We start from the raw sequence: 23,917 nt of genomic DNA on the forward strand, positions 1-23,917 counted from the left end.
TTTCCAATAAAGCTACAGGGCAATTTTCCAGAAGAAGAATGAATTTGGAATCTTATTACAAAGACTTCCAATTAAAAATCACCAATTAAAGGAAGATGGCCTCAAGCACTAAGTCTCTAAAACTGCTTGTCAGAGAATTGTGTCAGCTCTAATGAAAGCAATTAGGAACTAAAGTTTTTAGACTACTACTTCTGTGTACAAAAAGACTGTTGCAAAGGTTTTGAGGCACCTACCTTAAATTACAGAACCAGTACAGTATTTTATTGACATTCTGAAGTCAGACTTTATTAGGGTAATTAATTGTCTATGGTTACTACTTCTAGTGGGCAAGGAACATTATTTTGTGACCAAAGAAACTCCAAACTTCAAGTTACATTAATCAGAATGGCTAACAAATAAAAATCTAAGCAAGTTGGTACAAATATGAAGAAAATACAAGCTTTAGGATAAAAATCTCACAATTTGCCAGCCTGAAGGGACAGCTTTCTACCATCATCAAGTTGTGTTGTCTGTGCAGCCATTTTAATATGGTCAAGGATTTGATTTAAAGTTGCACACATTCTTAGATTTGGTTCAAGTTGATGTTATGTTAGCACAAGAAAGCATTTCACTGTAGCTCAACATTTGCAACCCAAAACATGTAGTAGCATTAGCAAACGTGAGTTTCTAAAGAAACCCTACGGCGTATGGAGAGCTGAGATTCAGAAGTGAGATGGTGTAGTTCTAATTGCCTCAGAAACTTGTATTTTACTATTTGCCAAAAGTCAGGTTTTCTTAACAAGAAGAAGAGAAAAGCAACTTCACTCTAGAGGCATGACATATTTAGACAGTTCTACTCCATTCCATAAAACCTGAAAAAGTATACCTCCATTTTTAACTACTGCTTTTTAAAATGTTTTTCATATTCATTTCGTACTCGCTTTCCTCATTCTGCAGTTACTAGTAATTTTAATTGAGTAAAAACATAGAATATCAGGCCAGAGAGACTGGTAGCAGGACCAGCATTTCTAAATAACTATTTCAAGACATAGTCATGCTAATACTGATAGAATTACTTTTTTTTTTATTTTTTTTTTTAACTTAACAGCTACTAGATTTTCATTTTTAGGTTTTTAAAACGTGAAATAGCAGTCATCTCCAGTCACATGGGACTGCTATTATTCACAGCAGCACCTTTGCAAACACTGTCAGCATAGAAGCCAAGGGCAGCATGGAAGCAGGGTCTCCTCTCTGTTCCCAGCCCAAAAATGCGAGTCTCATTTAGCTAAGGTTGGAGAACATATTAACAAGATGATAAAAGGGTTGCACTGCTACTATCCTATTTCATGGTAATTCCTTTGAGGAGGAAAAGAAAACCAGTTTCTAGAAAAGCCAAGCCAACATCCATCACAAATATTAAGTTCACTTCAAGTATTTACAACTGTAAGAACTGTATTAAACATTTAATAAAACATTAAATCTCTATTTTCGTTTCTTGGTTATTGTAATTTCAATACCCAAGGAAGTTGTTTAAAAATTTGAATATATTTCCTTAAGGTGGGGAACTGATGTTCTTCAGTGAACTCAATCATTTTCTACCCCGGTGAGTACAAAAAGTTCCTATCTAGGCAGACCGTAAAAAACATAAAAAGATGGGCATATGCTGAATCTCTGTAATCTAGTGTTGTTAATACATACATCTTCAAAAACTGAAAATACAGTTAACAAATGTATCTAAAGTCTGTACGAAATGGAATTTGCAAAATCTTTAGGAAGAACTAACTATAAAGCTAATTCCATTGGAATTGGTACATACCACGAAATTACCTACTGCTTTGCAGAAAAGCAGTGTGTAAAAACACAGTCAATTACACCTTGTCACCTCACAGCCAGAGTATATTTTATAGAGTTGCTTACATTTCCCCCACTTAAGAAACTGGTAAAGCACAGGAAGTTTTGCAGACTACTGTAAGCCAATTTTGAGGAAAATCTTTCACATACTGAAGCAAAGCAATAGAATGCACATTTCTAAAGCGGTAAAATAATTACCATCAATATAGAAAGCAATGTTTAATAGAGATAGCCATTTTAAAATTTTAATTTGTTTACTTACTCTTATATATAGGATATATCTAGGTATTACCTCATCCTACTAACATGGAAAAGGATTACTTATTGCTGTACACAAAAAAAGGATATCATTCCAAAACCAGAAGAACCACGTCACATACATCCAGAATTTTGTTGCCAAGTATATTCCAAGAGGCAGTGCACTGTGCATGGAGTGATCAAAGAATGACCTGTAAAGTAGGAGCAACGTCACATGATAAGTTTCGACTTATAAAACGTAAATCCTGAGCTATTGCTTCTGAAAAACACTTGCCGTTAAAATATGTACTATATGGGATATTGCAAAATAAACCATAAAAACATTTTCCCTCTCTTTTACCTTCAAAGTTCATGAGAAATTCCCATCCTCAACCTGTCCAGGTGAAGGGTCGTGACTGAAAATTATTTAACTAAATTTATACATTTGCTTTTGAAGTGAATGTCAAGAACTGGACAAGAAAGGTAGAATGAGTAAATACTCATGCTAAAACAACACTGTGAAAGCAGTTAGAAACCTGTCAGATTCCTAGCCTACACAGATAGTAGTTGCAAACTACATTTAGTTATGAGATTTCAGTGCTAAAGATATTTTGGAAACCCATGCAATGAAAATTACACATTAAAATTACTTCAGTAAGAAAAAAAAGCGTAGGAGACCTTGGTGTTATCAGCCTACATACTTGAAATATTTCAGATTCTTGAATCTTTTGCCAATAGAAAGCCGGAAGAAAACCCAGATTAATTTACTTCCAACATCACTAGATTTGCCAAGTTCTAAGATAGAATGCTGCTACTTTAATTAAAAAAAAAAAAAAAAAAAAAAAATTAAGCCATCAGAGTTATTTTCACCTTCTTATACTCTTGCATTTCAAAGACTGTTCTGAATACAGTTGAACATAGTGGAGACAAACTAGGTGAGTGTCTAGGTTACTCCATATTCACGAAAAAAATTGCTAAACATATCAAAGGTCACACTGAACTGCTAAACTCCTTGAAATAAAACTTCTTCCATCATCTGCCTAAACTTCCTTACATTGATGCATTTTGCTTTTTGTCCTGGTGGTGCCCTCAGGTCTGCCACAGACAAACACGTGTGCACCGAGTAGTTTCCATTTCACTCCTTTACTCCCTTGCAGTAACTGTCTTTTCTCTAATGGAAGTTTCTTAGGCCTTTTGAGAAAATCCTATAAGGAAAATGAGCTAAGATGGTGACTAATAAGTGAATATACATTTGGACACACAGTAGTTACTCAGCAGTAGTCTTTCAGCGATTTTTGCGCATTTTTTTTGTGTGTGAAAGGAGTAGGGAGGAAAATACAGCTAGGCAGATTAGCTAAAAATTCAACAGGGAAAGGAAATCCTACTAGAATAATAGCAAAAGTTTCATTCAAACCTGGGCTTTGTGAAAAACACTTCAAAGTATTTATACTAATCATTAAGCAAAGGATAAGAGAAAGTAAGAATGTTAATCCTGAATACGTGTCAGGTAGGTAAAAATATAAAACTTGACAAAACATAGATCTTGAGAAACTTGAAGAAATCTTGTCCTTGCTTCATGCAGGAGGCATGGTTGAGGATCTGCATTGCCAAATAAATTATTTGTAGGAGGAGGTCAGCAAATTGCACAGCCGCAGAGATGACAAAGAGACTAAACAGATCATCTTGAAGATCCTGGAGAGATAACAGCTTGATGCCCCCTCACCCCCTTCCTGGTATACTAAGTTCACTAAGATTCTATGAACTTGGTTTACAGAACAGATATATTTTCTTTTCCTCTTTAAAAGGAAAGGAAGAAGCAGCAACTGTTTCTAATAAGCATGACATTCAATACCAGAAAAGCAGAAAGCTCGTAAGTATGAAATAGTAAGTCCTTCTATACACGCCACACATGACAATGAAAAGCAAAGCATAGATGAAGTAGTCTACAGATTTTGAAAATCTGTTGGAGCATGCCTGTGTGTGTATATGCACATGCATTTACAGATAATTAAAGCAATCACAAACACAACCAAAATTCTTTATGATCAGGTAACAAATGAAAAACATTATTAGAAAGCAGCCTTTTTCTTTAAGTCACCCATTTCCACAACAACAGAAGCTATAAAACCTGACTCTAACTTCATTTATCTCTAAAAATCTCTTCAGATGCCTTTGGGTATTTAAATTCTAAAAAAATTTGGTTTTAAAAGCAAACTCATACATGCATTTTTTCTATTTCTTTCTAGTAACTTTTTCCTTGACTGTTTTCTTCAAAATTCATGCTGATTACTGTAGACAGACATTCAGCACCCTCCTCTGGAGAATGACTGAACTTCTGTTCTGCTCTTAGCTTCTATTACCTCAGTGGTATTCACCCAAGGCAATTCCATGGCTATTTGCAAGACAACAGAGCATTACAAGAGCTAAAGTTCCACAAGATCTTTCCCAGAAATAGTAATAAAAAAAAAATTCCAACAAAAAATAAATGTTGCATGTCCAAAAACCCACGCAAAAAATATAAAGTTAAGATTACTTATCCAATAAAGATGCCAGCAAAACACTTGTGCACGCACTAAACAGACAGCATCCTAGTAAAACACTTACTTTGAAAGAAACTGCACCATAGCCCAAACGCCACCATACATCAGCCCTTTAATGAGCCAAGAATCAATGTCTAGGTCTGCTATAAACCCAACCAGCCAAATTACTAGGAAAGGAGTTCCCAGCATCACCTTCTGACGGAATTCCTATATAGAAACAAATATCAGTAAGTGGTTCTATTTTTAGGAACAGGTTGTATAATAATATTCTACAATAAATAGGACAGTCACAAAAACTTAAATAAATTTTCAGGAAGCTTGGCATAGGGGGAGGAATCTTCATAAATTTTTGTGGTTTCCTGTTTTTACATATCTCCAATGTATGGACAGGAAAGAATCCTCCTAAAATTTTATAACAAATCAATAATTTTATTTATTTTAAAAGAACTGCCTTTTAGAGACTTTACTGATAATCCAGAATAAAGGCAACAGTACCTCTTTTTTAAGAATCTGTCAAAGTGTATAAACTGCTACACACCACATGGCAATCTCAGTGAACTTTAAAGACTGAAGTTACGGAACAAAGTCATACTGAAGTGTCTATGAAGACAGAACCTTTTTTGTCTTATACTATGAGGGTACAATTCCTGATTAAGGCACTGAACCCTTTCCAGTTATTCAAAGCACAGTCACAATGCACATGTACACATAACACAATGCACAAATCACTTAAAGTCAATAATCACTGCATTTTTATATTACCACGAGGTTAAAGCACAGTGCTTTAATCATCAAGATGCAATGTATCTTTAAATCATGAAGTTATAAGAAATCAGTGATAGCAATACTTAATATCCAGCACAACACTCTGCATGGTGAGAAAATATTAACTGTATGCAAGTTCTCAAACTATAGGCAGGTAGACAGGTCTTCATGCTAGAGCAACACGTTACTCTTTATACCCTCATTTCTTGTCTCCTCCTATCTACAGTGTTAAATAATAACCTGAGAAGAAAAAGGCCTCCACATTAGAGATTCATATATTACATCATACTGCCAAGATTGACTGCTGCTTTCATTCAACTCAAAACACTGCATAATTAGAGAGGAGATCAGAGTTCAGGATATCTAAAATGCTTCTTTCCTGAGACACTTGAGAGTCAGCTTTGTGAAAGTCTTGGCTATCCCCAACAATACCAGACCACTTGGTACTTTCCTAACATTTAGTTAGAACAAAAGCTAAAGGTAACTGTGTGGAGACTTAGGGTTTTCTTTCCTCCTGCCTTGAACAAAGATTTTTTTTTTTTTCTTTTGCAATCACTTTTGTCATAACAAAAAGGTGTTTCCCAAAACTGAAATGTGGGGAAACCACAGTAGTGAACTGCTTACCTTAAACAAACACACAGGCCCCCAAACCAACAGCAGCAGTAATATTGATTTACGTGTTATACTACTTCTTACCTTATCAGCTTTTAGTTTTCTCAGAAAGGATGGACTGTCATATCCCTTTGCCTGTCTTGCTTCCTGTAGGTGATTGATCATCCAAACGTTTTTCCTCTGTTTTGCTAGATCAAGTGGTGATTCTCCCTGCCAAGAGTATAAAAGTGGGAAACACCCAATTTAAAAATAAAATGCATTCAGAGCACTTTTGAAACAGAATATTGGCAGGTAAAAATAATACATTTTAAATCAGATTAAGCTATGTTCTTGCATACTTTTTGCTCTGCAGCTTACTTGACACCAAACATCATTCATTCCTTTTGGTCTTTTTCACTCTCTCATAACTATACATGCGTGGACAAGTAGTAGAATATTAAATGTGTGATCCTGACAATATGTATGTCCTGACATAGCAATAATTGTTGCCTTTGGCATAACACATCTACGTTTCACTGTTCTACACAGTCTACTAGTCTGTAAATGAAAGACTGTGCTTCCCCCTCAGCTATTGACAGGCAGCAGAAATCAAGCAAAGAATAAGAACTTGTGACCCACTGGATCATGGAAACTCTCCCAGTCTAACGCCTGACTTCTCAGATAATCCTTTGCCTTTTTGGCAGAGCGAAGTTACTAATATCATGGAACGTTTCTATAAGGAACTTTTTCCACAAGCTTAATGTTCTTATATTCATCTCAGTTACGGAAGTCCTAGGAAGAAAACAGGAAAGAATAAACTGATTGCTCATGTCCAACTTATTCCAAAACTCTGAGCTTTTATGCTTAGCTTGTGCTTCACGTACTTTGGCTGCTAAGCCAGCAACGGTCCGTGCTTTCTCTTTCCCTACTTTCAGAGAGGACTGACAGACAAAGCAAAAGAGAGAGGGATACAGGGACCAAAGGTGCCTGCCAAACTGATTTGATTTTATTGCTTTCTAAACATTTAGGAAGAGAGCTAAGTGAAAGTTATTGACTGGGTCTAAAATTATAGAGGAGGCAAGAGACAACCAATTGCAGGTACCTCCAGCTTCAGTTTTGCATTTGACTCCTCCTCTCTTCTACTGGAGTTAACTCCCCTCCTAAACAAACCATTCATGGAGGCTTGAAAAATGGCTGAATCCTCCATCGCTCGGCCCCCTCCTAAAAAAAAAGTGAGACAGGTACCAGAAACTGAAATTACCCAGAAAGGGCAATAATTACTACAGACAGAAGAGATTTCAAAGATTAAAGAGTACAGTTAGCTACCTATATCCCATAGAAAGACAATGGGAACTGAGTACTTAACTGTCATTTTTGCCTTTGAAATCTTGCTCCAAACCTCTTAAAGGAGACTAAATAGCACAGACTACAGATTATGAAGTGAAGCTTTTTGCTGCTTAACAGGATCTTGCGCTCCTGTGCGAGAAGTTTAACTAGCAAAATCAGTTAAAAAAAAGAATAACCTTTTGAGTTAACTTGGATTCAAAATTGTTTAGCCAGATGTTTAAGAAACAGATTAAGTTAACTCCATCCTCAACAGAAATGCCTGAAATCAAACTACGGTGCCTGCTTCATCACAAATTTAATAGCACCTTGAATTGCTAATATCTGGAAAACTCCAGAGATGATGCTGTTTTAATATCACCTTATATATCCAGACTGTAAAGATTACCTGTGGACAAGCAATTCCCTCTGGGAGTTGATCTCCCAAGTAAATCCTGAAGTTGTCTTGGGGTCCAGCTGAGCATCCCTTCCACTAGAGGGCCATGAGACACCTAGGAACTGCCTAGATAAAAAGATTGAGGGAGCTTTAAAGAAGTCTTTGACTATGCTTCTCATCATCTGGCCATTTTAATATTTTCCTTGTATTCACAGGGGTGATGGATGGCTGACTTGCTTAGAAAGAAAAAAAAAAAATCAGGGAACTTAATCTAGTAACACACTTAGTTTGCCAGCAAGCAATAAGGCTTCAGTAGTATATATTTAAAGTGTTTAGACAGAAAGAATAATCTGAAGAGTAATTACCATAGGGAACTTTACATGTAGACTTCCACAGACAAGCCTACAGATACACTGCATAATCAAGAAACTACATCTAAAGTTCATTCAATGATTTGTTAACAGATTTAAAAAAAAAAAAAAAAATCTTCCTTAAACCATTAAAGCTTTTTTAGGTCTCTATCACTCTAGAAAAAAAGGAGCTTCTCCTTATATTTAAATAAAATTTAAAGGTTTCCCCCCCAACCCCCCAGTGATAAGCTGACTCTCTGTGAAATCCTGTCCTCATCTGCCCAATCTGTCCACTGGTATAGCAAGATAATTTCCTTAACAACAAAAACCCAAACAAACAAAAAAACCACTCTATTTTGACTACTAAAAAGCAGCTTCCAACTCCAACTGTAATCCAGTTCTCAATAAGGAAAAAGAAAGTATCTTACTACCAAAAGAAAAATATTATTTTCTTGTACAGCATAATATAAAGAGGATAAATAACACAAACCAGGACAAACCCCACTGCTTGTATCAAGCTTTATTCTAGAATAAGAGTGCTATTGTTCATATACTTCACAAACTGTCATGCAAAGTAAAAAGAGCACCTTACTGAGATGACTGGTTCCAATTTGTTCCAAACCTAGGCAGCCAGCAGCACGCGCATTTCTAACACAGACTGCCTAGAGCTGGTAACAGCAAGGTCAAAGCTCGCACCTAATATTTCAGCCACTTCATAATTTGAAAAAGATGAATGGCTTTCAGCCAATGTATTTCTTTAACCTGAGCTGTCTTACCACCATTCTTGGTCAATTCCATGGGCTATCTGAGAAAAGGAACCTCGCTAGATAGTGCTGCAGAAATCTGGAAGTGACTGCATCAAGAAAGGAGCCTTTCACGATTCCTGTTATTTCTGAAGAAACGTGAGCCAGACACTTAACCACCAGGTTTTGGCTCAAAGAAAACTTTTTTGCTGAACAGTCAAAGGAGAAGCACAAAACTGAGTTTCTATATACCTATAAAAAAAATCAACCAAATTCTTATGTTTCCTGTATGTTTACTATCACCCAAATCAGCATCTGTTATAAAGCCACTGGCAGGATGGCAAAATTGCCACTGCTAGAATGATTTTGATCCTCTGAAGATCCTAGAAACTTGGGATGGCATGTAAGAAACGTAGACTCCACCGCAGAAGGCAGGCAGTGGTTAATGAAACCAAGCACACGTCTTCTGGCATGACTGGAAAGATGATATGATCCAGCAGGTTCAAAAACCTATTTTTCTACTGACTGCTGCTGTCTGTCAATAAAGAAGGAGAGACCATGAACTGCTTCAGGCTAGCAGATACTTCTTCATTTGGCCAAACATATGAATTTTTATTATGGATTTCATAAGAGTTCAGAAATATAGGTAAGGTGATGACTTTAAAACTCTAGTCACACTAATCAGTCTGCCAAGGGAAGCAGGGTATAACACACTGATTTTTTTTCCACAAAAATACTTTAATTTTTAACACTAGGTGGCATAGAAAAAAGCTTTTCAACCGTTTACAAGAAGCAATACTAGAAGCATAATTCATCCACACGACTGACCTTACAGACCAGGAATAATTATTAAATATTCACACCAGTACATGCAAGAGGCTAGTTGATTTGTTTTAGACACGTGAAAAGCCATGTGAGTTTTCTAATGAGTTTTCATTCATGATCATCAGTATTTCTGATATTCTGTTGTGGATGTAGGACTGAGAAAGCTACTAGCAAAATTCGACCGCACCCTTAAAAAGGCTGTTCCATGCTGTTCAAGAAAATGGAAGTGTATATATGTATTTTTTTAGCATATATCTATCACTTGTGGCCAAGCAAAATAGGTCCTGGCCATCTTAATCAGTAGGAAAAATGGTGAAAGGTCAAATAAATTTAATTAAATATTAAATATTTATAAAATGTAGATTTACAGCTGTATTTTCCAGTATAACCACTCCATCTGTAACACTCATTAAGTGGAAAATACAAATATTTGCAGAGAACTTGAGCAGAGAATTCTTTTTCTAAAAGTGAATTCTTCTCTGACACCACAGAAGAAACAGCTTGGGCGGTAAAGTGCATCTAATTTGATATATAGAATAGTCTGGAGGCAATGGACAAAACCACATTCACTAGGTGCACCTTCCACTCCTGGAGAAGCTCTTACAGACTCCAAGTCTATGGCATAAATTCTAATAGCTGCTTGCCTGGCCTAACATATGCTAGGGAGGGGCTCTGTTACTGCTGAACCTAGCTTCATTGTTAAGAGGTTCTGGGAGAGTAATCAGGCAACTTAAAGTTCTGATGCAAAAAAGAGCCCATTTTCTTATTTTATTCCTACTGGTATTTTTAGGCCTTCAACTTCCTTACTGCCACTGGGAGATATACTAGAGCATTTATCATCTCTCTGGAAGAGGACAGAAATGTCTCACTTCTCACTCCAACAAACAGACAGTCACCCCAGAACTTAACTAGAAGACATCCAGTCAGATTTCTAATTTTGCATCCAAATGCACAGGTCTTCACGCAGGCAGTCTAATTGCACACCCCACTCCCATATATTTGCACATAACCATTGGTAAATTATTTACATGAGTGCTTTTGAAGGTGCAAATTTAGTAGTTATGCATCACTGTTAAGAAAAACTGATTCCCAAATTAAACATTAGTGGCATGGCTTTTGTTTCATCTTCATGATCCCACCATACCCACAATAATAATCTATTCTTGAGATTTATCATAGGCTATGTTATTTCTGCCTCAAACCACTTACAATAAAAACAGACCAAGTGTTTACCTTTATATTTTGAGCATCAACATTAGCTCCAGCTTCTAACAGAAGGCTAATAACTGTAGTATTTCCTGCTAGCACAGCCCAATGCAATGCTGTGTTTTTGTGATATTTGTCTCCAAGATTGACAGAAACATTAAATGTAAGTAGTAATCGGGTTGGATCCACACTAGAAAAGAAAATTCTTGTTAGATATACAGAAGATGAACTCAAATACATCCCAACTTAATTGTTAATGAGTTCAATTTCTACAAAGACCATTGATCAGCGACACTATGTAGTAGCAAAGTGACATTTTTTGCCCATGATTATGAATGGCTCAACTTCCTTTCGCCCCAAACAGCAACCACAATTCCATTGACTTTTAAAGGAGCTCAGTAAGACAGCTTGTTCTGGGATGCCATGAAACATTTATTATACAATTCTATTTTCACGTTTACCAAAACCTAACAGTATTAACAGATTTGTAAAAGCATGCACATGATTATATACTTGGCAGATAATAATCAAAGTTCAAAAAATGTTATATTTCCACTTTACATTCCAAAAGATGAAAATAAAATAGGACGATAATGCTCATAATGGTAGGTATTTGTTAAAGCTAGTCTATGTTCCTCTCAACAACCAATGGAGATAGGCTCTTCCGAGCAGGAATCTAATTCAGACAAATTTGCTCTTTGGAGAAGTGTTATTTTACACCAACTTTTCCCAGTCATCCCCATAGGAAGATTTACTTTGTAAACTAAAAGTTCATATTAGTGAGTACTTCTGCATATCCTCCTCTCTCTTGAAGAGGTTATTGTACTGGTTTTGGCTGGGATCAAGTTAATCTTCTTCATATTAGCTCCTATGGTGCTGTGTTTTGGATTTGTGACCAAAATGGTGTTGATAACACACCCATGTTCTAGCTATTGCTGAGCAGTGCTTACACAGCATCAAGGCCTTTTCCATTTCTCACGCTGTCCTGCAACTGACCCCAACTGACCAAAAGGAAATTCTGCACCAGATAATGGCATGCTAGACAATAAAACCTGGGGGAAAGGAGGAGGAAGGGAGGACATTTGGAGTTGTGGCATCTGCCTTCCCAAGTAACCGTTACAGGTGACAGAGCCCTGCTGTCCTGGAAATGGCTGAACACCTGCCTGCCAATGGGAAGCAGTGAATGAATTCCTTACTTGCCTTTGCTTCGGTGCATGGCTTTTGCTTTATCTATTAAACTGTCTTTATCTCAACCCACGAGTTTTCTCACTTTTACCCTCCTGATTCTCCTCCTCCCCATCCCGCTGGGCAGAAGTGAGCAAGTGGCTGCATGGGGCCGAGCTGCTTACTGGGGTTAACGCACAACGAAGAAAGATAAAGTGGCAATTGTGGAAAGAACACTGACAAGTTAAATGAGAAAAAACTTTCAAAACATCAAAACCAGTCACTACTATATGCTGCTTAGTTAACATCAACAGAAAGTCAAAACTGCAGTGAGATATTACCTATGCGTTCTGTAAGCTGCCCACATTAAAGGTGTCATTCCATTTTGATCCATCATATCTACATCCTAAAACAGGAAAAGAAAAAAAAAGTTGGTGACATAAGTAATCATGCTCAAGATCTAGTAGACACAAGGTTTGCAATGAGAAGCAGTATTTTAAGACTAACCAACTGAATTGGAAAAAAGCTGGCAAGCTTTCAGTACATAATAAAGTAGTATTTAAAAAATGGAAACAGACATTAACACCACCATTGCAAAAATATAACCATTCCAATCTATTTTGGAAACTAGGGAACAGTCATGCTGTATAAGACTAGTCACTTCTATCTTACTATTAATCTTCAACATAAAAGAAACATATAGATGGTGTACTATTGCACTAAAAAGCAGGAGAAAACTAAAATAATGCACCGATATTTAATAAAATACTTGATAAATTAGCATAAATAACATAGCCTGAATCCTACATCCTACTGAATGCCAGCTGCATCTATTCTTCCACTTGCAAAGCAATTTGCCTTAGTTCACTCAGTTCCAAAGGTATTTACATATCTGGATAGCAAGTTAATGGATGCCAAAAAATTTTTAAGTTTAAACAAAAGCCATTAATAAAAAAAACCTACCCAGAAACAAAACTGATTTATAATCAAGTGGTGACTAAAATGATGGCTAAAAATAATAATAAAAAAATTACATTTAACAGAACATAGCCACAGAATGACAAAACAGCACCATCCAGACAATTCTCCTAGATCCATCAGAAAGAATCTAATACCTACAGAATTTTTTCATGTTATAGATCCCTGCCTCACTAACACGGAATTTGGTAATTCCCTAAATACATCGAGGCAGATTAGATTCTCAAGCACATTTGGGTAAGTTCCACAGACCACTACTAACAAAATTACTCTAAGCTAACTTAATGGAAGACAACAGTTTTCCTTAGGAGGCAATAGAGCTATGTCAGTATCACCTATGCTACTCCACTCAGTCCTCACTAGGAAAATTAGGTTGAAAGTGTTTCAATAGTCTTTTTGCTACAGAAACTACTAACAGAAACCCCAAAAGTGGCTGATGTTGCTTTATCACTCCCAGAACTTTCTTCTCTGCTTCAGTAGTCTGCCAAATGCCCAGCAGCCTGGGATCCACTCACAGTGGTGCTAGCCTGACCCAGGCAAAAATTTTCCAGAAAATCCAATTTAGTTCTTCCAAATAATTGCTTTTAAAGCATCTCTAGCCTGCAGATAACTTTACATTTCTGAGGTTTTACTCTGTTGTTTAATTAAAAAAAAAAAAAAAAAAAAAAAGCCAAAATTTAAAAAAACAGTTGATGGAGAGGAAAGAGAACTTTATTGTATTGTTTGTTCAGAAAAGAGTTACATGCATTGAGACTGGGATCCAAGCCTGTTTGCCCACAGTACTTGTGTAGATTAGATCCTTTTGAGCCTACTAGGACTTCGCAACCATTGACTCTCCTTTTAACCTCCCGTCGTTGAGGTCGTGAAGGAAATTAGAACTGCAGCCTAACCTCAAGTTCATCCATCCTTAAGAAGCACGACTTTGATTCACAGGTCCCACTGTGTGAACAACATATTTTGAAGATTGTACAAATTACTGTAACATGAACAATCACTCTTTCATCTTTAGATTTCACATAGAAAAGCAATTCTTCGTGACAGCAGGGACCTGATTGCCCAGACGTAAGTAAAACGATTCCTTCAGTGATTCCACCTGACAAATCAAAAGTACACTTTGCACACTAGGTGACACTCAGCTAAAAGAAAAAGGAAAAAAAAAAAAAAAGCAGCCATGAGCTCCAGACTATTCCCTGCACATAAATTACCTAGTCAGGCTACTGCTATTACTCATATTAAGCTACATTGTGGGCTGAGGCAGATCCCTTTTCAAAGGAACTTTAACAAGAGGCAAAGCACCTAAGATTGACTTACATACTGTTATACAGACCCAACAAAGATGACATAGTTGTGGATAGCAGACACATGCTCTAACAAACCTCTCATCAAAAATTCTTTGTTATTTTGCCAGATCATTACCACAACCACACGATGAGTGGGACATTTCACAAAGGAGTATCTCTGTTGCTGCTTTTTACCAAAGGGCTGAGGCAAAAAAAGTAAACTTTCAGCAACAGGCATGTATTAGGAGACTGTCCTTCTGTTCTGGTGTGTACCACCAGGCATTTTAGCATTAATTTCTTGTTTAACATTCAGTGACAGGTCAATCTGATAATGCTCATGAAGGCGCATACCATGCTGTTAGGACACAGTAAGAGTACTGCAAGAACCAAAGATTTCAACAATAAGTGAACACAAGGATCAAAAATTGTACATACTGCTACCCTCTGTATGTATTCGAGTGCGAACTCTGTGGACTACAACAGGCAAATTTTTCACTTGTTTCTGAAATAGAACAACTCTGGTTCCAAAAGAGAACAACTTTGCGTATGCAAAGATAACCAGACTTAATCCTAGGACACTAATATAAGATTCCACAAAAAGCTTTTGGAAAGGCAAAAATATAAGGGAGAAAGAGCTTCCTGCATGTAAAGGAGCTGTAGCAACTATTCTGCTACTTAACAGTACTTTCTGAAAGCAATATAGCTGACAAGGTAGGATTCTGAATAGCAGCTAAAGATCAGTACAGCATTTAGGTTTACCAGGACATTTAACAAGCAATGGCCAAACCAGTACTGTGATACAATACGGCCTTTTCAAAAGCACAAAAAGAATCAAGAGATTCCACTTAGAAGTGCATTAAATTGCACAGAAAGGGACCAGGAATTTGATCCTCTTTAGAACCACTACTGGTTGTTTCACAAAACACAGACCTTCATAGAAAGACTCATCACACCCTTGTTCAGAATTCTGTTCTCCATAAGGAAAAGATCTCTTTCACATGGACTGCTGCCCAAGGAAAGGGAAACGGGCTTCTAAAGAGATGACATATTTAAAAGCATATAGTAAAAAAGATTTATCAGGAAGGGAGATGTAAGGCTGAAAACGTTTCCTAATTTAGGACATGTGCTAGTTATCCACTGGAAGCAGAAATCTTGTAGGATTCTTGTGGAATGAAGCAAGTGCGGATTGACAGGCAGCTCATCAAGCAAGGTAACACACAGAACTGAACCTACCTTGTTCTTTCAAACAACAAAAACTCTACTCTGAAATACTCTAGTCCATCAAATGCAGAATCAGTTTTGACAATCATGAGGAAGAAACACGACCAGACTTACAATTCTGTAAGTAATGTGCTGCAGGTTGAGTCTAGGAAATAAAGACTTGGTTCAGTGTCTTACACTGACCTGAGCCCGGTAGAGAATATGATCCACAGCACCAGTGGTAACAGTGCTTAGGAGCACTGCTCACGGACTGCAGCACCAAAGCAACCAAGGCTGCTGGTACCACAGTGGCATCTCTCAACCTAGATGCCAACTACTCCTAGACCATAGCCCAGAAGAAGGCCCTATATAGCTTGGGACATTAGTTGACACATAAAATTGCAACTGTTGAGAATAAAAAAAAAAAAAAAAAATACATACTTGATGAATAAGTGATAGTTAAACTATGAAAGTGATAGTTAAACTATGAGTATGAAATAGTTAAACTATAATTTTAGCTCCAGAATATTTCTTACAACGTGATTTTACCCTACTAGCAACTTTATAGTCACTCATTACCTGTGACTGAAGTAAGTTCTCACACATGCCACAGGATGAGAACACATTATTCAACCATCCGATATACCATATCCATATCTTACTACGGGGTGACATGTTTGTGTATGCTAGGCCCTGATATACCTTTGGCATTTTAAGTAGCGTAAGCACAGCGTCAAGCAGTCAAGTAGTACAAGTATCAATTTTGAACATTAAGTGCCTTCACGCTCTTTTCAGGTTTGGTTTTTTTCTTGCATTTCTTTTATAATAATGATCTTACCTAAACTTGAACTGTGCTACAGATTCTGTTACTTGCTAACTGATTATATTTAGATCGTGTGCTTGTCCCAGGCTTGATTTTGACCCAGGCAACCTACTGACACAAACAACACGAGCAAGTTATAATACAGTCAGGTATTAATCTCTCAAAACTCAGTAAGAGACATGACTAAATAAAAAGCAACAGCTATCAGCCACTGCTGCCTCTTGGCCGAGTAGCACTTGCTGGCATGAAAGTGGGTTCACTTCCAACCAAGGTCAGAGGGCATCTGGCCAAGAGTTCTTCCCCTACACTACACTCCAGTAGCTAGAGGACTGGACTCGAGCCTCAAATTAGAAATTTTACCGTTGGCTGCTGCAGCCCAGGAAGAGAGTGAAGCAGCAACACTGAAGTTAGGTTCCAGCTCTGTCTCAAAAAGGGACAAGAAGCAATCAGGAGCAACTTCTTAATCTACCTGTCAGTTCTCTACACAGTTTTGAAAGCTAGGTCTCCTCTGATCATGCAGGTCCACAATGGCATCAGGATCAGAACTAACAAAGCACAACAGCCTACACTGACCTGTATTTTGACATTTATTTAGTTGTCATTTACCACACAGATACTACAATTAGGTTCAGAACAAGGGCAAGCCTACTCTTTGGATATAAGAGTACCTCATCTGTGTAAAGACAATAGGCAAAAACAATTTGCAAGTAGTATATAGGGTAAGCCCACATAAGCAAAAAAAGTTCAAGTTTCCAAACCAAAATCATGGCATCACAAAGGAGGTACAAAGTAAAAAAGGGATTAATGACCTCATATGTACTCATTAAAGGAGAATAAAATGTAGACGCATGTATTTCCCATAGCTTCTACGGAAACCATGCAGCTTCTGTAGTTGTATGTAGTATGGCTAGAGAACTCTAAGTTTAGGGATTGTTATTACAATGCTATTGATATCACTGTATTTTAAACATACTATATTTTAAACATATAAATCAGTACATAATTTTAAAGTTGAACTTTTTGAAGTGCTTCCAAAAATTACTGTTAAAAGTAATTTGAACTTACAGCACAGAATGGGTGCCAAAAGCACACTTGGTAACATTTAGGGGATTTAATAAGAATCATCCTTTTAAAAAGCTATTGATAAGCAGAGCTGTTTCCAAGATAATAAATTTTAAATTTTAAAGCAAGTTTTGTGCATTTATGTATGTACACATGTAAAGACGCACAGCTTCTTTTGGACTGAAGTATTACATGCTCAGATAAATAGGACAAGTCTGTGTATATAAACATGAAGACAAACATTTACAGGGAGGTTTCATGCTCATAGTAGAACATTTTAAAGGCCATTTATACTTCATTAATGCTATGCTTTAAACAAGTTCACACTTGTGTAACATCTGCAAGATTTTTCTAGTAACATAAAATCCACATACAATTACACATAATTTGTGAGCAAAATACAAAACTTGTTCCTGATGAAAAAGTACTTCTCTTCAATCATTCTCTCTTACAAAATCGCAATTATATATGATCAGCCTCTTCTTGTGCCTAGCTTACTCTTTCATACACTAAATACTGCTTTACCAAACAGTTCTCAGATACAAACAGAATACTGCATGGAGCAGTAGTTTATTTTTTTACATGTACAGGCATAAACCATTTTCTGCAGCAAATTTAGTATTTGTTTTACACAGACCAAACCCACTGATTTCGTAGTCATATTCTACCTGACCGTTGGATCATACCCCACTTGCTATTTGAAAGAATAAGCAGCATACAGAAGCACAAACAGCATTAGCAAGACTGTAAAATGAGAAGCGGGCTTTGACTTGTCTATACGGTTTATAAAGTAAGTCAAATTTGTGCTTCAGGCACATATCTGTGGGTGAGTAAATCTACAAATTATAATGCAGGGTGAGTAGCAAAAAGGTGAACATGTTTTGATCATACAGAATGAAGGATGGGAGACAATGAGAACTGTAATGAATACACATGCTATATATACACTTTACAGATCCAGCAGTAATGCAAGAGGCTAGCAAGAAGGTTTTGGGTTGGTTTGGGTTTTTTTATTTACACATGTATGCAATTAGTAACAGCAATAAATAAAAGTTGTGGACTGAGGTGTAAAAAAGAGATGACCTATGACAGCTTTTTGTCATTAGATTCTTTACCCATGCATAACCTGATGATTCTGTGAAGAATTCTAAATATTTGCTATCATTGTCACTCTTAACATTTAAAGATTAAATTCATTAGAAATAAAGAATGGTAAAAGAATAACTGCTGGAATTTCCATATACTACACTAGGCAGGCATGAATTAAAGCCAAAGTATTCAGACTACTGTCAGAGAAAATTAAGTTAGCAGGTGGCACATCAATACTGTAATCTACAATAAAAGAATTTGAATTATTTTTATGTTTAGTCACGCAAATATTCTGCATTTCCCAAATGATAGGTATAGGTTTCAATTGTTTTCCTACTCTGATTTTGAGTAGATTATATTTAAATATGATATTACTTAAAATTTACCTGTCCCTTTGCTATCAGGTAAGCAACAATCGAAGTATGTCCAAACTGGGCAGCCAAATGAATACAGCTACATCCTTCTCCATCAATTAGCGACGGATCTGCCCCATATTTCATCAGCTGTACAACCATGGATAAGTGACCCTGTCTAAATGTAACAAAACACAAAAAACAAACTGAATAACTATATACAGAAAAATATTAAAATGTGAATATTTGAATACAACAAATATGTTTAGCAGTTAATCACACTACCAGAGCTTCCACACTTTGACTCATACTTTGAAAACAACAATTGTCATGACCTGATTCTGCAACTGAGTAAGCAAACTCATTCATATGAGCAAATTCTGTGCAGCCAATGCACTCATCCCATGCAATTCGCTTAAGCATGTCGTAAAGCAAAAAGCCAGTCAACAAAAAAACCCCAAGTTACTAGTTTAGAAATTTAGTCTACTGTGACTTCTTCCAATCCACATATGAAACCTGCTATTTTAAGAGATGTCAGACTGGCTATATACTCTCACTTTTTGTGGGGCATATGGTTTATCTTTCTACTATTAAAAACAGCAGTGAAATAAAAATAGATAGGAAAAAAAGGAAAACTGAAGGTCTACACTTCCTCCACTCTACATTAAAAGCTTAAGCATCTTTTTGGCATAATGAGCATAGGCATATCCTTCTTGTAGCCAGGGTGCCTAACTGTCAGTACACAGTTTCTGACATGAGCAAAAAGACCTTCTCAATCTGTCAGAAGCAGCTTCAGACAATGCTTCACAGAACAACAGATTACACCTATCAACACCAGGAAATTCAATCAAGCTTTTGTGCTATTAACACAGAACTTAAGAGTGTGATCTGTAACAAAAAGAAATATACAAGCTACAAATCTTTAAGGGAGGCTAACAAGCAACTCCTCATCTTCAGTAAACAAATTATTTTGATACATTAAATGTTCTAAAAGCTGATTTTCTAAGTCTCCTTTTGCAGTCTACAGTTTAAAACATTAATATGGACAGTGTTCCATTCATGCCTATTTCTAAACAGTTGTCTGAAGGAGCAACTACTACTCAAAGGCCCTCTTCAATTTTCCCAGCCATTCACCATTCTCGGACCATCTTCTACAGCATAAATCTGATTTTAAGTGCATCTTTAAAAAAATCCACACATGTAATAGAACACTGCAAGGACAATGTCACACAAAATCATCCCAAGCCCCATCTGCACAAATGTTGCTGAACTTCAGAAGACTGACAAAAATAAGATCTTCAAAGTAAGAGTAAACCAAGGTGACTATAGACTCTAATTTTACTTTACTCCTTTTCCTATCATAGCAATCATCTTCCTCTACATCAGAAAGAGGTAAGACAGAAACTGAACTAACTATATGCTGAAAGCTCCTGTAGCTCAAACATACCACATTCACAGTGTGCCCAGTTACCAATGACTGAATTAATTCTTGTACAAAGTATTGCCATAAAATACAGCAATTTCATAAATCAGTCGGTAGCAGATTCGAAGTTAAGCAAAAAAAACACAGGAAAAGAAAATTCCAGAAGACTTTTCCCCACCTTGTTGCCCAGTGAAGTGGAGTAGAATTTAAATCTCCTCCAAGCTGATCAACGATAGCACCTTTTGATATATAGTATCTGGAATAACAGAAATAGTAAACATTATTGCTTGCCTTGGTTAAATATAAAGGACACACAGTAAGCACGTTTGATGTTATGCAAAACAGGCAGTTACAGACCAGAAGACAAGAACCTTTCCTTGCCTTCATTTTTAGAGGTCATGCATATGCATTCAATTTTTTGCCTTTCTGGTGTGGGCTGAGAGAGTAGGGATGCTTCCTACTGTGTTTTAAACATGCCGCTATTTCCTAGTTTGGTTCTAAGGTAAAACAGAATAATTGCTATATATATTAGTACAAACTGTGCTACCTCAGAAGTATTTAATCAAATGGATTCTTCTGAAATATTTAGGGGTTGCTGCATTAAAAAGAATGCAGAATTAATGGTAAAATAATATGCTGCTAGAAGACCAGCATATTTAGAGAATTTTGGCTAAATGGCAAAATTATATACAATTCAACTTGCAACATGTATTATCACTGGAATGGCCCTGCTGAAGTCACTGTTCTAAGAGCTCATGCTTAAGTTATGCATTTAGCCAAGTACTAAGATTTTTACATACTTCTCAATTGTTACTAATCAAAGCACAAACACATCTGAGTATTTAAAAAAAAATTCTAAATGATGGGCTAGAAATCAGTTTTCCCTCAAGAACAGTTATAAAAAGACAAGCTACCTGTAGGAACAAAACAAGTTACCCTTATTTAACTGCAGCAATTCATATTCATAGTCATTTGTACCATTTCTGTGAACTGTTTTCCTTGCTGTTTTATATGGGATACTGAACTGGCAATATTACTTTTCCTTTGTGAAAGAAAATGCACACCTTACAAAGAAATTAATGTTTTTAAAAAACAGCCCTTCCCAGAAGGCTTCTAGTTCTTCATTCACTAGTGTGTAAGCCAATGAAAAAAAAGTTATTACTGACAGACCTTTGAAAAGTACTATCTAGCTATAGATTCCTAAGTGCTTGCACATTTCGAGTACCTGTGCCTGCAGACTTTTTGCTTTCAAAATACTTGTCAGGTATATATGAATGCTGCTCTCCCGCCCACACAAACTGTCCTTCAAATCCTCAGCACCGAGTTTCTGGCACCTCAATTTCCTTTAAGTGTTTCATGACATGGCAAGAAGAAGGGCAACAAACAGAACAATTCGAAAAACATTACTGTAAGTAACTACCTTCTATTTCTTTAGTGCTTATTGATTCAGAGTGAAACTTCAAAAACAGCCCAAAAATTACCATTAGGAACAGAAACTGAAAAATGCATTAGCTGTACACGTCCACACTAAAAACATCTAAAGGAAAAGTCCTTTTATACAGTTGCTTTAGAGCCATCAGACACAATGAAGTATTTCAGCAGACTTTCCAAAGTCATACAAACTCTGGTTTGTATGACAAACAAGATCTGCTCTGATTGATGTGGGACAGTCCACTCCACTGGTCTCCAAGACCAAAGGAACAGAAATGCAACATCTCTGCCACAGTTAAGCTTTGGGATTTCTCAATGGAAAAACCAAAGAGATTTTGTGAAAGTCTTGGTCCCATGTAGGTGAAAAGACAAGGTGTATATAAGGTAAAGGGACGACAACAACAATTTTTTTATTGTGAAGCAAAGTATCAGCTACCAAAGAACAGATTTGAAAAAGACACTGCGAAGCTATTTAGTCCCCCTTGGGAAGGAGTTCCCAAGGAAATCTTGTCTAGATAAAAGACAGCACAGAGAAATTCACAGTCAAAGCTTGGATCAATCTCACTGATGTGACAGCCACTCACGGGGAGGTGAGCATTAAACAGATTGTCTTCATTCAAACACTGGTCCCCGCAGAAACACAATATATTCAGACTCTACTGAGCAGCAGCACTGCCTACTGGTTAGTACGTTTTATTTAGAAGGAAGAACTTGCAGTCTGACAACTCAGAAAAGACAAGGCGGCGATCTCCTGCCAGATGGCGCATTGAAATATAATGTTTTATGTTTCCTTAAGCATGTTCTTAGGCTAAGTTGAGAATTATCACTGCATTTCAGTTTCAGTACACATAAATGGTGAGATTTCTCTGCAAAACCAGACTGAGAACTTAATCTCCTTGCCTAGGTAGACCTTGCAGAAGGAATTTTGTGCATGTTGAGAACGTCCCTGGAAAAAGGACAAACTGGGCGATTCTACTCTCAGTGAGTCATCTAAGCTTCCACGCTAGAAGGTGCCTGGTGTGCAAGTCCTATCTGAGCAATCTACTTACATTCAAAGCAAGCCGATCTGATAAGAGATTGCCTTAGGAAGAAAATACTTCCACTCATCTCCACATTAGGATCACTAAGTCTTTGCCAGGCATTTGAAAACTGCCCCAGTTAGCATTCAGTGCTTGTGGGATCAAAATGCACACAGTCACTGTTGCTAGAAGGAGGAAAAGTAGAAGAGAAATCCTTGTCTGGAGAAAGTTCGACACAGGGAATGGGGAAATGCTGGCAGTAGGTAACTGTAGAGATATAGCAAATTTTTGCATTTTTACAAAATTGAGTTGGAGAGACCAATAGATCAGTGTCATGATGAAAAAAGAATTACGTTGTGGATGTCTGACACTTATCCCTGATCCTACAGAAATAATAAATGGTTCCGTAGTTTTCCTTATAAAATATCAATGGGTTTCCCTGTTATCTACACTGAATCTCGAGTCTCACAATAGACAGGATGAGGAAATACTAAAAATAAAAGAAGTCTAATTATAAGCCTGCACTCTTCACAGATGAGCTGCTAACCTACTTCATTGGGAAGACCTTATATAGTCAATACCCAGTAAGCATGACACTGAGATCTGGTATCATGAGAGCACACCACTTACACTTAGACTCTGTGATATCAAGCTTACTAGCTAACACATTTAACGAAATTATCCATTGCACAGAACTGGCATGAACAGCAGAGACTTGGGGAAAGATATGCCCATCAAACAGAAAGAAAAAACACAGAACAATCTCATTCTAAGGAAATAGAATAAACCAGTGTCTCACAAAAGAGAGAGTGAGAGAGCACACAATATGCTGGGTGATATAAAGTAAAATAAATCAAGACCCCCTAAAGACAGAGGAACTTGTAGTGTAAGAACTGCATCAGGAGGAATGAATTTTAAATACAGTTAAACACATTAGTAGTCACATGCACTCTAGTAGACAGCAGGAAAAAAATGCAATGCAGTATGTCACAGTGGTAGAGATGCATCAAGAAGGGACAAGACCTTTGACATACTGTTGAGGAAAAAGGAAGACTTAGACATATTAGATTTAAGAACATTCAATTGTCAGGGCTCACACTAAAGTAACTTGAAAGAGATATGGCCGATACAATTGAAGTTATGTTGATTTAAAATTCTCAGAACAAGTTTCCAGCACTCAAATATAGGTGGAGAGATCTCCCTAACATATAATAAAGAACTAACTGGAAATTCAGATAGAGATTTAAGCACAGACTTCCATCTATCTGAATCTGACATTTTGATTTTG

The 23,917-nt window shown here is 36.8% G+C and overlaps 1 protein-coding gene across 1 annotated transcript in view; it reads right to left on the reverse strand.

The window, feature by feature from the left end:
- The window catches only part of ZDHHC17 (zinc finger DHHC-type palmitoyltransferase 17), a 77,274-nt gene that overhangs the window by 22,213 nt on the left and 31,144 nt on the right, over positions 1 to 23,917 (reverse strand). Inside the window, exons 4-10 of the mRNA XM_030002780.2 lie at positions 20,358 to 20,435; positions 18,790 to 18,934; positions 12,313 to 12,377; positions 10,835 to 10,997; positions 6,069 to 6,194; positions 4,672 to 4,814; positions 2,179 to 2,279 (exon numbers count right to left, since the gene is read on the reverse strand). Of these exons, the coding sequence (XP_029858640.1) occupies positions 2,179 to 2,279; positions 4,672 to 4,814; positions 6,069 to 6,194; positions 10,835 to 10,997; positions 12,313 to 12,377; positions 18,790 to 18,934; positions 20,358 to 20,435 (821 nt within the window). The remainder of the gene's footprint in view (positions 1 to 2,178; positions 2,280 to 4,671; positions 4,815 to 6,068; positions 6,195 to 10,834; positions 10,998 to 12,312; positions 12,378 to 18,789; positions 18,935 to 20,357; positions 20,436 to 23,917) is intronic.

Source organism: Aquila chrysaetos, chromosome 26 (genome assembly GCF_900496995.4).
Source record: "Aquila chrysaetos chrysaetos chromosome 26, bAquChr1.4, whole genome shotgun sequence".
Taxonomy (NCBI): Eukaryota; Metazoa; Chordata; class Aves; order Accipitriformes; family Accipitridae; genus Aquila; species Aquila chrysaetos.